At 36.0% G+C, this 16,875-nt stretch overlaps 1 protein-coding gene across 2 annotated transcripts; it reads left to right on the top strand.

Annotated features, from left to right (window-relative positions):
• The first annotated feature begins 456 nt into the window (after window positions 1–456).
• On the top strand, window positions 457–14,615 carry gammaCOP (coat protein (coatomer) gamma). Of its 2 annotated transcripts, XM_085956516.1 has the most exons (5): window positions 457–918; window positions 2,780–2,963; window positions 3,974–4,169; window positions 7,033–7,230; window positions 11,639–14,609. In XM_085956516.1, exons 1-5 carry the CDS (start codon window positions 557–559, stop codon window positions 13,546–13,548), a joined length of 2,850 nt encoding a protein of 949 aa, XP_085812642.1. In that variant the 5' UTR covers window positions 457–556; the 3' UTR covers window positions 13,549–14,609. The 2 variants fall into 2 exon arrangements, with proteins under 2 accessions (XP_085812642.1, XP_085812643.1); XM_085956517.1 differs by lacking the exon at window positions 7,033–7,230 and having other exon boundaries at window positions 11,639–14,615.
• The last annotated feature ends 2,260 nt before the right edge of the window (window positions 14,616–16,875 follow it).

Raw genomic sequence — 16,875 nt, 5'->3', positions numbered from 1 at the left:
AGTGCCCACCGTAGATTTACGATGAACACCTATATGTGTATGGTGACAATGAATAGCGCCGCTGTCGGAGTAGCGTTATATTCTCGAGCGCTATATCACTCCGGTAGTACGTCACAATGATGTCATATGACGTCATGTCGACCGGGCAGCTGGCACTCGCAAGTTCTAACATAGGGCCCCAGTACGTACACAAGACGGGGAATATTTTTCAGTCTGTAACAAACTGTACTCCGGTTAATATCGAGCTCCGCATGGTAGGTACATTGTATAGTAAATTTTGGTACCGTTTTCGAAAAATGAACCATAAACAATTATTGTGATAAAAAATGGCAGCATTGGTTCCGGATTTGCTTCAGAAATAGCTGGCAGCTTTATGAATATTTCTAAAAGTCTCTATAGAGTGAAGATTCTTCTCTTGGCAGTATTGCAATAGGTGTAATTTTTTTGCACGTTGGCATTACTGAAATGTGCAACCACTCGGCTGACGTGTAAAGTCGTGCAATATTTTCATATCTAGCTGTCATAATTTCTATCCCGGCTTGCGTTTCAAGCCGAAATGAATTCCTTTAAGCGCGATAAAAAGGAGGAGGAAGATGGAGGCGGGAACCCGTTTCAGAATCTCGAAAAAACAAGCGTCCTGCAGGAAGCTAGACACTTTAATGAGACTCCTGTCAACCACAGAAAGTGCACCCTGATTCTCACGAAAATACTGTATTTACTCAATCAGGGGGAAGTTTTGAGTAGTCAGGAGGCTACAGAAGCCTTCTTCGCTATGACAAAGCTGTTTCAGTCCAAAGATGTTATACTTCGCCGGATGGTATACTTGGGAATCAAAGAATTGAGTTCCATTGCAGACGATGTCATCATTGTGACATCTTCCCTTACTAAAGATATGACGGGGCATGAGGACCTTTACAGGTTGGCATTTGCTTCTAATACTTTTATTCCTATTCTAAATACAATAAGTACTCCATTAATAATAATATAATCTACACTTACATATTTTGTTCTAATTCTAATTTAATCATTTGAATTTGCATTGTCAAAATATTTTGTTGATTGTGAATATTTTTTTCTATAAACTAACGAATGTATTGTTTATGCTTTGTTAAATTTAAGACCTTTCTAGGTAAATTGTCTATAAATAAATACATCGGTAAGCAATTTGACAAATTGGTCAGATTTTATTCCATATTTTCAAAAGCAGCGGAACACTCACTAATTATTTATTAATTATTTTTGTATCATGCGGTTTGCGTATGGTATCAGCGTGGTATGGAGAGGTGCATGCTGGGCATAACGCGGAATGATTGTATAAGGAAACAGACATGGGTTTCCGATGTAATGGAGTTCGCTAAAATCCTCAAATGGAAATGGGCTGGAGACATAGCTCGAAGAAGGGACAATCGTTGGACAAATCTAGTCATCCAGTGGTACCCAAGAAGTACAATATGTCCGCAAGGTAGCCCGAGAGTCCACTGGATCGATAAAATGGTTAAGTGCTGCGGAAGTATGTGGCAACGCAACGCACAGAACCGAGAGAAGTGGAATCAGCTTGGAGAGGCCTTTATCCAGCAGTTGATAGATTCAGGCTGATGGATATCATGTATATTAAAGATTTTAAAAGCGTGCATAGGACATTATAAAATTTTAATAACTATATCATCATCTAAACAACTTATGGCGGGTCCTAGCCTTCTCCAAGAAGTCCATTCCCCTATATTCTTGCTTTAGCATCTTTGTTGACAATGTCCAACCACCAACACCTAAGTTTGCGTCTGCCAGTCGAACTGCGACCGTCCGGCATGCTATCTAGTAAACCCCTCAATGGCAGGGTAGTGTCTATCCTTGCTACATATACCGACCTTTGGAGTCAGTCCATCAAGCTTAACGATTGAAGAGATACATATTTTTTGGAAGAGGTTGTAGCGTATGCATTATTAGACTACTAGGATAGGCCGATATATCCTACGCAGCACCTTACCTTTGAATGGTCCAATACTTAATGACCTTTAGGTCAATATTGGTCAGATCAATGGTAACTCTAGGCAATCTTAATTAAATGCACTCAGCATGGTCACCCCTATGTGTATTCCTATGGATTTAATTTAAAGAAGATCAACCTATCTCCACTCAAATTTGGTGCCATAGCTTTTGCCTGCAAGGTCTTTAATTTTACCATATGCATTACTAGTTGAAGTTTAAGGTAAAAGTGTTGCGTGCTCAGATTTAGTTAAATAAACAGATGTAGTATATCTATCTATACAAAATTACTACAAAATAGTTTATCATAAAATTAAAGCCAATTCTCATAATCGTAAATGCCGAACACGTTATGGTACTACATTTTCATAACAGACAATTATTGCTCATAACATCATATGAAGCACTTACTTTCAAAATCGGCTAAAACGGTTTTGCGAGTATTTTAAGTTGGATATATATTTTGATAAATATATTTGTCCACCATAGTATAGTCAGAGTTTTAATTTGAAAATTCACCTAAATATGTCAATATTAATTATTAATAATCTAGTTTAGTGTGAAAATTGACTAAAACGGTAGTAAAACATATAACATGCTATTTCGATTTATCTCAAAATTGCATAAAACTGTTTTAGCCGCTTTTGAAAGTAAGTACTTTTATGACAATTTTTTCTTAAGTCGACTGATAGTACCTGCAAATGGCATACTAAAAGTTACCTAGTTTTCAATCACTTTATGCTTCGTACTTAGTTACGTGACAGTGTCAGTATTGAGATGTATACATGAATTTCAGAGCTGCCGCCATCCGAGCATTGTGCAGTATAACAGATAGTTCCATGATGCAGTCTATCGAGCGTTATATGAAGCAGGCCATTGTTGACAAGAATCCCGCTGTCAGTTCTGCCGCCCTTGTCTCCGCCCTCCACCTCGCCGCCACATCTAATGACTTGGTCAGAAGGTGGGCCAACGAGGCACAGGTATGTCACTCAATCAATTTATTGTGGACACAATGAGTTCTCACAGAATAGAAAATAAATATGATTTTTTTTTGTTTCCAATACAATATGTAAAATATATGTGGACGGGGGGCCAGAATGATTGCCAGAGTCACAGGTTCAAACCCCATATATCGGATGAGTCCATATATCGTTTTTCAATCAATATGATGTACTTGTGTTTGGATTATAAATGGAGATGACCTTTTTTAAAATAACGTCAATTTATTGTATTTAAATGGTTTTCAATTGATTTTAATTGAGTCTTATTGAATATATTGGACACCTACGTAGAAGGCCGGAACTACGTTTAGACTATTTTGACTTGATTGCCTTTTATTAAATAATTTTAAAGATAATTCAACAATGATAATGGAAAAAATCAATCAATATTCGTCGGTGTTTTGTAAAAAGGGCGAATTAACCAAAATGTTATTTTTCAGGAGGATTTTTAACTTTTGACGTTTATTTATTATTTACCTGTGGATGATTATAAATTTCTAACGAGTTTATAATAAAGCTTAGAAAGAATTTTGTCCTTATAATAGGCATTATAATAAAATATTTTAAAAATGTCACATTCGCTTTTTATTCATAATACTAAGTGGATATTCGCCCTTACGATTATCATTTTCAAGTACTTTCCTGTAGAGATACAAATTCGCGTTTTTACAAGCTAGTGAGGTAGGTATGTACATATTGTTTTTTCATTAAAATCTCGATTTCGCCAAAATGGTTGATTCGCCCTTTTTACAAAACACCGACAATATAATATATCAATCATTTAAATAATTACGATTTCAGCATTAAAAATTAACGCTGTGTTATCATTAAAATTTATTAAAATTGTACTGTGGAAAAGTACCCTTTTGCAGTTCTGGTCAAATATGTAGGAGGTGTCGATATTATGTAAGGTATTTTTCAGGCCATAAATCCATAAATATCTTTGAATAAACAGTGTTGTTACTATATCTATTTTATTGTTTTATCAGGAAGCACTCAACTCCGATAATATAATGGTCCAGTATCATGCTCTGGGAGTGTTATACCATGTGCGTAAATCTGACCGGCTTGCTGTCACGAAGCTTGTGGGGAAACTAACCCAGTCGTCACTGAAGAGCCCGTACGCAGTGTGCATGTTGATACGGATGGCCTGCGACCTCATCGAAGAAGAGGATTCACAATATGGTACTGCGGCTATTTTAACAACTTTTTTTACATGACACTATTTTCGAGCTTCGATTGTTTCCTTACAGACATCCTCATGACAACATGTCTGCTGTTGCTGGGAGTTTGAAACAAACGAAACCAAATGCACGGTATCAATTGAGTTTTGACTTAGTATATAGCAGCCTAAAAAACTGTTCAATTTGAACATAGAGTTGGGTTTTCATATTTACAGGTGCAAATGAAACTTAGGTCTCTTACGCATTATCGACTGGTCTCTGGTAACCAGAAAGTGTGGTCGGTTGCTGCAACCACGTGCGTAAATGCTGATTTTCTTTCTTCTGTCTCATGATTGCTGGAGATCAGTCGACAGTGTGTAAGGAGCCTTATAATACAACATTTTTGATTGCCCCAATTATAAACACTAATAAGCCTATGTTTTCCAATTAAAAATCATCAAAACCTATTCTCAATCCAGCTAAAATTAAGTAGTATCTGTCAATTAAAATTCATTAAATAAGGCATACACAGAGACTATTGTCTTTTTTCTATCTACATACATAGATAGGCCTTGTTATAACATCATTGTCTATAAAACAAGAATACCAAAAGATCATTAACTCTTAAAATATTGTCATACCATGCTTAATCCCTTCATATATTTATTTAATTTTAGTTGTGTGGTGCTACTGAACTTTAATAAGGACTCATGCCTACTTGGTAGAGCGGCTGTCACAGAAGTCCTGAGTTGCGGGTTCGATCCCGTGACCGCAAAAATGCATGTTGTTTTTTCAATGTGTGTTTGTGTCTGTATTTTTTTAACACTGCAGCAAGCCATGGAGGCACCAATTACAGTAGCAAAACTCCCAGGCTTGAGAAATCACGTAGACGTTTTGTGATTTCACTGGTAATCAAAGCTATGAGGACTGGACTACGGGGGCCGCCGTGTTTGATCCTGTGCAAGGACCAAATGGGTTGGGCGAATGGCTGAAACCTATTCATCATAAAAAAGTCTGTTAATATAATCTCATATGCTCCACTTAGGAGTGAACATTGTAATTTAATTGGCTAGTGTTAGTTACGATTTATGGTCTTAAAAAGATTCTGCTCTATTGTCTTTTTATCGATTGTCTATTCTTAAAAAGGAAGAAAGCCAATGTCACTGAAACATGTCTCTTTCATTATTTGATTTTTGTGCTTCCTGCTAGTATGCCGTCGGTATTTTAGTATCAGTAGATCTATTCCAACTCCGAAATCATTAAAAATCGGGATAGATAAAATTCTACGACGTATTTCACTTATATGTATGTATTGGGATAATAAACATCAAAAATATCATACTGGATAGCTGTCATTTTATCCAAAATATTTAACCGAATATTTACAACAAACTTGAATGGTAATGTACCTTGCCATTGACGTAATTATGTGGAATTATATTCATACTATTTTCTTAGTAGATAATAATCCTATGGCGTGAATATGTTCTCAATCAATTCTCAGTGCAGTTATTTGTACATTTGGCTTTCTGTGATAAATCAATTAGTTTCTTGAGAATTTACAAACATTTTACTAAAATTTAAAAACATACTATTATATATAATCTGATTTGCCATAGAAAGCCAAGCGTATAAATAGCTGCCCTGACAATTTTTATTTTTAGACTTATCACATATTCACGCCGTACACGAATATATTATATCATTAACGATATCGGAATTTGTCCAATTGAACGATATTGCGCTGATTGCTTTAGCAGACTGATTTATTAGTTAAATATCAGATCACATATCGTCGCCATAGATGTCAAGGGAGCCAAGCCACAAATTTGGAGAAAATGAGTAAAGTACACAAAAGCATTTTAAAATCATCAAAGATGCAGTGGTCAATGGATTTAAGCCACAAAACTCTTTTGACTACATTTTTTGTACATTTCAATATTCAGTGGTCAAGAGATATAACACACATAACTTCTAAGATACTATTTTTTTTAATTATGTGTACAAAATAATAAAAAGATAATAGGTACCACAAAGTATATTCTATGTTGAAAGTTTCACTGTTATATCTTTAAAAAAAAAAGGTCAATAAAAAAATGTTACTTTTTTTTGTCACACAAAATCTTTGAGTGCCTGTTTCTCAGCATTATGATTTTGTGGACTGGCTCCCTTGACATCTACGGCGACGATATTATCTTGAGCGTAATTTTTTAGGTCAGTCAAATGTCACTTTGCCAATTAACAAAAGTCAGTGATATCGCTTACAAGCCGCACCACTCTGGCAAGGTTCTACTGTAATATTTTTGTTTAATGGGTGTCCTCATGCGACTTAGACAACCTTCTTGCATTGTGAATACACACGTAAGGGCCAAGGCACATAGCACTATCAATGTAGGTCTTACTTGATTCTAAATGTATTCAATTGGAATCAAGCAACAACCATCACAGTTTGCGTCAATTTGTTGCAAATTGCAGCGCTACGTGTCTTAGCCCTAATTCTAAAATCGTTACCTCGTATCGAAAAAAATGATAAAATGTTATATATTATGGTGATGTGTAGTTGGAATAGATCTACAGTTTTTGTTAATTCTACAATTTTCGAGTTATTGATGTTCACAGCTGTTTCGGGCAACAGATGCATCCTTAGAGTAATTTTTGATAACCAAAGATGTTGAAGAAAACATTCTTATGTAAAGATATAGCCCTAATGTATGAAAGTATTTTTCATATAAACACAAAAGGCATTAATTGTTTTTTGCATAGAAAAATGGCACTTGAAAATTTAATAAATAAATTTAAAAAATATAATACTGGAGTTCTGCCATGTAAATGCCAGTTTAATTACATCAGAAGAGTATATTAACAGCTTTAATGTTTCGCTCTAGCTCCGGACGACAATAGTCGCGAGGAAGCACAGGATTTAGAGCGGAGCGCTGCCGAGTGGAAGCACAAACAGTTTGAATTTCTGGTCGAGAGCCACATGCAGCGCATCATGGAAAAAATCGGTGTTCGCGAAGTATACGTTATGAAACCAAATATGAGCCGCGAATTAGATCTTAGAATGAATCCGAGAAGCGTGAAAGGTAACTTGTACGCCCTGGCCCTCTTGGAGTTGGTTTTGTTTGGAAACAGTTGTGTCCGTACCCACCGCTTTGATCCCGCTAAACTAAATCCTTCTCGAAAGTCTTGACATAACCAATCATATCGTAGATATAGACAAATCATTTAGTGACAGTGCCTACTTTTACTATGACAGCCACGCTTAAATATTTATAACAAGATGTGTTAGGTTATGCGCAGTGGAAGACATAATTGTTTCGTTGGTTTTCTCATAAATCACGATGCATGGTATCAAAGCCGACTCACTCTAATCATCATGGCTGCATGAGCGATCGTCAACATTAAATATGTATTACACTTAACAATTCAGGTACCAGTCGGATCGTCTCGCCTCTTGTTATGATTGGTTTATAACATATTATGTTGTGATGCTAATGTAAAAATTTATAAGTAGACCCAAAAATATTTCTTTTGGCACAGTGGCAAATAGTTTTCCTCTCTATTTTCTTATTTCGAAGAGATTGTTTTTAAACAAGTAACAAGGTCCTGACTGTATTTAAGTACTATAAGTATAGTTCAAATAATAAATAATGACTCTTGAACAATAAATAACATTGACAGTGCAGCTGGAGGTTTAGGACCTAAGGTCTTAATTGCCTGTTCTCGGTAATCTATATCTCCATTCGTCTAGGATAGCGTTTCTTAACCTATGAGTCGCGACCCAAAATTGGGTTGATTGGTATATTTAGTGGGTCGTGAAATATTCTCAACAAAACAATATTCTTGCCAGCATTTAGTGCAAGAACGTAGTAGTCGCGCGGCGGCGTCTTGCGCAACTCAAACGTATAACCGTGTGTGAAATGTTCGTAGACAGTGTCTTTTTTAGGGCAAAATACACATGGTTATACGTTTGAGTTTCGCAAGACGCCGCCGCGCCGCGCCCGCCAATTCACTACGGCCGAGCAGTTATAGTATACCTGCGGTAGTACCTATCGCAGTGGTCAAAACTAATAATTTCTTTTGATACGACGCTTATATTAATTTATTCTACCCACAATGGCAAAACTTGAATACAAAGAAGCATTTTTAGAGATAGGTTTCACCTGCATTAATGATCGCGGAGTAGACAAGCCACAGTGTATAATATTATGTTGTGAAGTATTAAGTAATGAAAAATGGAAAGCAAATAAACTTAAAAGACATTTTGAAACGAAACATTAAACATTTACGTTTACTGGTAAAGATCGCAGTTTTTTGAGAGAAGACAAGAGCAGATTAAAAGACAGCGTTGTTATTAAAATAAAATATTTTTTGTTAGTACATGCTGTTTTATTTATTTTATCTTGGGTCGTGAACCAAAATTATTACCCTAAATTGGGTCACAGATCAAAAGGGTTAACAAGCCAGACAGTCTGCAGGAGTCGACGAGTGTAATTTAATCTGTAGTTTGGGTATCAAATATTCACTTGTACTAGTGGTGTTTGAATATGTTTCACGACACCCTTAGTGCAGTGCTTCTTAACCTTTTTCACGGCATACTGAAGAAAACAATACCATTTCTTCAAGCTCTTAAAATAGCATATTTTGCTTATTTCACATGAGAAAAATAACCAGATGCATTTTTTATAATAATGGCTTTTCATAATACTTAAATAAAGCATAGAAATGTATGAGAATTGCATGTCAGCAGGCATGTTCCACAATAATGATTTTATTAATATATTTGTTTTGTGAAATGTTACCTAATTCTTTTGACAGTTTATTTCAAAAGCAGTCAAAAGCAATTTAGAATGAAAATTGTGTATTACAAAGTTAAATGATTGGTAATCAATTCATTCAGTTTCGTTTTTATATACGAGCCAATGCTTGCAAGAGTCACGTGTAATTTCGAACATATTTAGTTATCAATGATAAGATCGCATCTCGACTATCTAATAACATTCATTGACTATTTGTCAGATAACGAAATTCAACTATAATACACACATTTTCATAATTTTAGAGAGTTGATTATAAAAAAATAGAAGACTTCAAAAGCGCAAACAAAACTTGATTCTTTTTTCAAAGCAGAATTACCGAAATCAAGCGCGTCGACATTGAATATTAAATGTCACTCCACAACAGGTGTGTCTGGATATCATCAGAAGATGAATAAACAGGAAGGTGATCGATTGAGAGATTAAATTCTTCTTTTAGCTAAATTCCTGCGTAATTTTATTGTTTAACTGCGACGTTGAGTAAACGTTTGAATATAGCGGTCCACTTTGCAATTGCTCCAAGGTCTCCTTAAAAATACCAATTAGTAAGATGGTTGAGCCTGCCATTCACCACTAAAACCTCGTTATCAACGACAGCTACCCTTATTTCCGTCTGACAACAGGAAAGAAGTTCTGCGATAAAAGAAGAGCAGTAAGCTGCATTGAAATTTTGTTATTGTCTTAAAAAAACAGCCACTAAAGCATATGAATCTGATACTACGACCCAATGGCGAAGGGTGGAGGTAGACTGTTAAGATCCATCATAAATAGTGCAAAGTAAACTTTGTCAGTCATACGTTTTTGTTTTCATTTAACAAAGACTACAATTTGCAGATTGTATTGGTTAGTTTTTAAAATACAATTAAACCCTGCGTAAACCAAGCCATATTCGATAATAGTCAAAAAATACTGTTCTTTTTATGATATCTAAAATTATGCAATTAAATCATACATAACTTTGGATATTTTATAGATAAAATTATTAAATAACTATTGTTTGGTTAGGCAGGGGTTAATAAATTAAAAAAAATGAACTAACAATATGTGCAATATGTATACTTAATCTAACGAAAACAAATAAGTATGAATGAAAAAGTGTGCACAATTTTGTCATATCGCCCAAAGTATACCAAAACTATTATGGTTTGGTTTAGGCAGGGTTTAATTGATTTTTTTTAAAAACTAACCAACACCATCTGTAAATATTCTTAGTTCAATAAAAACAAATACGTATGACTTAACAAAGTTTAATATGCACTATTTATTGCGGATATTAACAGCCTACCTCCACCCTTCGCTACTGCTATGACCGTGCATGACTGCATTGAATTAAGATTGCATGGAGTTATTAAAATACTCGTACGAATGTGTATTTTATGGGAATTAATCACACCTCTGCATTATACGATACCTATTTTCCCGGCTTATGTTTTATTACCCTGTGGGCGGAGAGAGATAAACTAAGATAATATTCGTTTAAAAAAAAAAAAATCGTGTACTTAATTTAAAGCAAGCGATCGTTGAATTGTGTCTATTGTATGCTTGTGGTGCGAGCATGTATGAAGCTAAATTGAATTTGTAATGTTTCTAAAACCATGTATTGTGTTTTTAGTGTTGTATCATTATCTGTTTGTTATACGTATTCTTTCTCATCATCATCTTGTCCGCTGTAGTGTTTCCTCTCCAGGTATTAATCGTGATGTTCACTTCACTCACAAATCACGTAGAAGGTTGTTAAGTAAGCTATATAGGAGGCGCTTCGTAATTTAGTTGGACAGAGGAAATAATGATTGCTACATATTATATAAAAGAAACTTGGCTTGGTTTTGGTAGACATTCAAATTCAATTGAGCTATGGGTACTATCTATTTACATTTGAACTGCCTTTAAAGGTATGGTATAAGTAAAACTTCTTTTTAGTGGGTGGTAAAATGAACAAATAATTTTCTTGCTTTCGATAAAATTACGAAACATAAATTCAACTGTCAATCTCTGTTTTGTCATTGTTAATATTCATAGCCGTACTTTGGCCAGCTGACATGAATATTGCAAGAAATTAAAGGAATCCATCTTGATAACCTTTTCTATGCTTCACGATATTACTACGGCCGTCTCTGACAGGCCGCAAATTTTTAACGACACGTTGAATCTAGAGCGAAGCTTTACTAAAATCGCTGTAATACGGATAATTTGTGGCTTAGTATTTCATAATTATTCAAATAGATGTCACTGTGTGTTTGATTTTTTACATTATGCAAATCAGTCGACACTGGCTGGTAATTTGAGTTTACAGTCAGATGAGATAACTCGCGAAATTTGTATGTGTGGCCTGTCGATCATGGCCTTATAGAGCGAGAAAACTCGTTGAAGGCGTAGAACCGATTAAGAAGTTGTGTGTAGTTATTGTTCCCTAAAATTGTCACTTTTCATGATGCAATTGGTTCAGCTGTTGACGAAAAGGTTGGTGATTTGAATCTAACCGAGCCTCACTCTATCGGTAGATTTTGCAATACCACAACTAAAAAAGATTAACTTAACGAAAATGTTGTCCGTCAATGAAAAAATCTGATATATTTTGACATGGGTTTATTGTCACCGATCGGTGAATTATGATGGTGCAAAATTAATTGGCAGGAAAGGCGTCCTAATTAATAGTCTTTTGTTTTCTTTTCAGGTTCTGATAACCCGCTGTTCACCTTCATAGAGTCTTGCCTGCGTCATAAATCAGACATGGTCATCTACGAAGCCGCACATGCTCTTGTAAATCTGAAACGTAATTCGTCCAGGGAGCTCGCGCCCGCCGTGAGCGTTTTGCAAATGTTCTGCAGCTCGCCCAAGCCGATATTGAGGTTTGCGGCCGTCAGGACGCTTAACAAAGTGGCCGTGACATATCCAGCTGTCGTGACCGCCTGCAATTCGGACTTGGAGAATCTGATTTTGGACAGCAACCGGTCCATTGCGACTTTAGCGATCACCACACTGTTGAAAACGGGAGCGGAGAGTTCTGTTGAACGCCTCATGAAACAAATTGCTACATTTGTTTCCGAAATATCCGATGAATTTAAAATCGTCGTCGTGCAAGCTATCACTTTCCTCTGTTTGAAATTCCCAAGGAAACATTCAGTGCTCATGACATTCCTCTCAGGTATGCTACGCGACGAGGGCGGCTTAGAATACAAAGCGACAATCGTCGACACGATAATAACCATCATTGAGGAGAATTCGGATGCTAAAGAGACAGGTCTGGCTCATTTGTGTGAGTTCATTGAAGACTGTGAGCATATCACATTGGCTGTGAGAATATTACATCTGCTGGGCAAAGAAGGACCCAAAACCAAACAGCCGTCGAGGTACATTCGTTTCATTTATAACAGAGTCATTCTGGAAAAGCCGACAGTTAGAGCCGCTGCTGTCGCTGCCATGTCACAATTCGGGGCGGCCTGTCCCGATCTATTGCCAAACATTCGAGTTTTGCTCGCCCGCTGTCAGATGGACACAGACGATGAAGTTAGAGATCGCGCCACCTACTACAGCTCTATTTTAGAAGGCGAAGAAAAGTCACTAATAAACAATTATGTGGTCGAAATTCCTCAAATATCCATTCCCGCATTGGAACGAGCACTCAAGGAGCACATTATTAATGACCCATCGGTCGTCTTCGATATCAAAACAGTGCCGATCGCAGCTCAGAAAACATCGGCCGAGGAGAATACCCAGAAGAATAACACAGAAGGAATGCTGATTACTTCGAACAATTTGCCCAAACCTCAGCAGATATCGAAGGAAGAGGCGTACGCGGAGAAACTTAGCACAATTCCTGGTATCGCCACGTGTGGAGCCCTGTTTAAGAGCACGGAGCCTGTAGAATTGACAGAATCCGAAACAGAATATACAGTACGGTGCGTGAAGCACGTTTACGCCAATCATTTGATCCTTCAGTTCGATTGCTTGAACACTATGAACGATCAGATTCTAGAAGACGTCCACGTAAGGCTGGAGGTTCCGGAGGGATACCGCCTGCTACGTGAGGTGTCCTGCGACAAACTGCCTTACAACCAACGGGGCACCGTCTTCTCCATCCTGCAATTCCCCGAGGAACTAGTGTTAAGTGTCGGCTCGTTTGGAGTGACTTTGAAATATATGGTTAAAGACTGCGACCCCAATACGGGCATTCCCGACTCGGAAGACGGGTATTCCGATGAATATATGGTGGAAGATTTGGAAGTCACCCTCGGTGATCAGATACAGCGTGTTAAAAAGGTCAATTTCAATGCGGTTTGGGAGAATTGTATCGCTGAAGGATACGCAGAAGTGGAAGACACGTACGCGTTGACCACCGGCCCGTCGTTACAAGAAGCCGTTAAGAATATTATCCAACATTTAGGTCTCTTACCTGCCGAGGGCAGCGAAAGGGTCGCGGAGGGCGCTTCAGTTCACACTCTGATGTGCGCTGGATTCTTCCGAGGCGGTTTTGACGTTCTGGTTAGGTCTCGATTGGCGCTCAGCGACGGAGTTACCCTTCAATTGACCACGAGATCATCTAATGCAGACGTCGCTGAACTTATAACATCTACGGTCGGGTAGGATATGTTTATATTAATTGCGTTCGTTCTAGGTGCAGTTTTAAATTGGTCCTTTTTTAAACTAGGTTTAATGCTTATTTATCCATCGACTTCACAGTGTATAATAGACCGTAACAAAATGGAGTGACATCTATGTATATTGTAAAAATAAAACATTCAAATTGTTTTGTTTGAAACTCCATTCATCTTTAGATGGTTTTATTTTGTTATAGTGAAAATGATTTACAGTTGACTCACAAATTACCAAGGTAGATTGGAAAATCTATTCCCTCCATAATCAATGAAAATATTCAATACTATGCAATTATAATATTCTTGATCAAATTTCACATTTTCAATGTTAAAAACAAGAGGAAATGAATTATTTTGATTAGTATAACCTTTTGTCGTGTCCCTTTCACCCATTTAACAAAACTTCCGTAGATCATGAGTCAGCTGTATTTTAAATTTCACAATTACGAATTTTTTGGCTACCTATAATACATCATGTACATACTGGAAAACCCCTTTTAACATCAGTTAATCATGTATTATCTATTTGCTACAAATTTCATCCTTAAATTAGACTCGTGCATCAACAGATATATTAAAAAACAAAATGAATTTATGAATAAAAACTACTAGTAAATCCATAAAAATAAATATAGGAAATTTGAACAGGCAAACATAGATATATTTTTGTTTGAGATAGTTTTAAATTGAGTGTTTTTACGCTGATTGCATACATATATACACATTTAAGAAATAGCCAATCATTTACAAGTTTATTGATTCAGTTTTATGAAAACATCTCACAATCCGGAGACATTGAAAAACCCTAAAAAGGAGATAAGGTTGTAGATACAACCTTGTCAGTCATACTTATTTGTTTTCATTGAACGATGGCCGAACGGCTAACGCCATTCCATGGCATGCAGTTCCATGTTCGAATCCTGGGTCTGGCAAATACACATATTGTTTTTCAAAGAGTATGGAACTAATAGGTTGAGCAAGTGGCTAACATCCATTTCTCGTAAAAACAAAATTTAATTCAATACAAACCACGTGATCTTCTTAGGATTAGAGAGTAAAATAAAAGAATACAAATTGCAGATGGTTTTCAAAATTTAATGAAACTCTGCCCTAACCAAACCATAGTAGATAAAAAATATTCTTCTATAAAATATTTAAAATTATGATTTAAATGCGTAATTTAAGATATTTTAGAGATAGAATTTTTTTATTTAAAATTTATTATAGTTTGCTTTAAACAGGTTTTAATTGAATTTTAAAAACTAACCGATACAATCTGTAATTTGTATTCTTAGTTCAATGAAAATAAATAGGTATGACTGACAAAGCTTAGTGTGGACTATTTATGTCGGATCCCCACAGCCTACCTCCACCCTTTGCCACTGCTATTCTGCATACATATTATCTGCTACAACAGTTTTATGCGTGGCTACGATATTCTTAATTGAAAATATCTAAAAACTGTGTTTTACTTATGTTGAAATTGAATTTAACAAAATGAAAGCAGAGATTTTTATTAATCTTAAGGAACGATACTGTTATTCTGTGTTAGCTCGATTCTTTAAAACTGTCACTCGAACGAAGCTTATATCATACTATATTAAGGCTAGTCCTTACAATTCCGTATGTTGATTATGGTAATGAATCTGGGTGGTGAATATGCCAAGAATATTGTCGAATGTACGAATGTGCGTAAGGAGTATATGTTGCAAATTATGAAGACATATTCCTGATCAAGTTGTTACATATTTGCTTGTCAATTCTTTGCTAGCGTAATGTATAAATATCTCTTTTTTTATAACGGCAAAGCATAATCTGATTGAATTTTATTATAATACAAATCCAATAATTATTATTGGTTAATAAACATTTATTTATTTTATAAAAAATACTGTGTTTAAATATTGTTTTTAAAATTATAAAGATTTAATGTCAGTGTTCTTATGCAATCTTGTGTATCGATCGACATTATGCATAATGGTAATTGTATTTTAAATTCCTAACTTATACACTGTTTACATGTGCATAGATTTACTGCAGACTGTACGTATTATTGTGTAAATTGCAAGCATGGATTAAAAAAGTTCTAAAGCTTCTGAATTTTCACGCGACAATTGGACTGTGTGATATCTGCACAGTAGGACGATAGTGGCGAACTTGCCATTAAAAAACGAACTACATCGATAACCAATTTTCACGACCTGTCAAATAGTACCATAAAATGACAATCAGTCAGCACTTTTACGTGTAAACAGTTGTTATCGCGATATTTTAAAATACACAATATTGGTGCAAGTAAATCCCATGTATGTGGACTGGAGCTATTAGTTTCTAAATCATTTATTTGTGTCAAATATAATGTTTTACCCAACCCTCGAATATTCGAGTGCTGAGAGTCAATGAGAAGTGAGTTGCTCCACTTGTTCATGCTGCTACGTTTACCATAATTTTTGATTCTGGGATGTAGGGTTATCAATGTATATGTATAATGGTGTTTATTATTGAAATACATTTTACCTTTGGGGAATTTGCCTCTCACAGGTGGAAACCGTTTCCCTGCCTACCACAGGTGTAGCCAGCTCAAGAAATTCTATAAATAAATCTCTAGTGAGTGTACATTGTACTGATTTTTTGAGGGTTGCCATTTGCATACATTGATGGTTTTTAATTCCTTGGAAGGATAGTTAGTGCATTATACGAAGATACTTACCGACGGAGTGTATACCATAATAAACGTGCTTTATTGCCAGTCTTCTATTTTTTGGATCGTGACCACCATGGAATTTTGTAATCTTTTCTGCGACCAAGACTTTCCACCCTTTTCTCAGAGCAGAGTGTGAAGGCTACTCCTAGCCAATTCCTTTAGTTGGTCGCTTCAGCGCGCCGACGCTCTTCATCTAAGCCTTCTTCCCTGGAGGCCTATACAAAATAGTCTCTTCAGGTTATCTGGTCCCGTGCCAAACAATATAAAAAAATTGCAGAATGCTTCTCACACATATTGCCTAAGCCGTTCCTTTATCTGCAGTCTCTGGATGATTGACGAAGCATTCAATTGCCAGTAATAAGGAATGGCGGTCAAGGCGATACGGTCAGTGATACACAAGCTCAGATATTTATGGTTGTATCAGAACAATGACAATGATCTTTTCCACGTTTAAAATGTGAGGATATAATTTGTGAGAAAAATAAATAATTTAAATAGTGTGACCTTTTTTTATGTATTATTCTTTCATTGTTACGATTCGTTTTATTTCATTAATTTAATGATTCTGGCCATAGGAAAGGGAGTGGAATGATTGTAATTTGATCAATCGCC

Source organism: Rhyacophila brunnea, unplaced genomic scaffold (assembly GCF_057557595.1).
Source record: "Rhyacophila brunnea isolate RB1 unplaced genomic scaffold, BYU_Rbru_1.0 scaffold_6, whole genome shotgun sequence".
Lineage (NCBI taxonomy): Eukaryota > Metazoa > Arthropoda > Insecta > Trichoptera > Rhyacophilidae > Rhyacophila > Rhyacophila brunnea.
The sequence above is the reverse complement of the archived record's forward strand: the minus strand, read 5'-3'. Positions and strand labels throughout refer to the sequence as shown.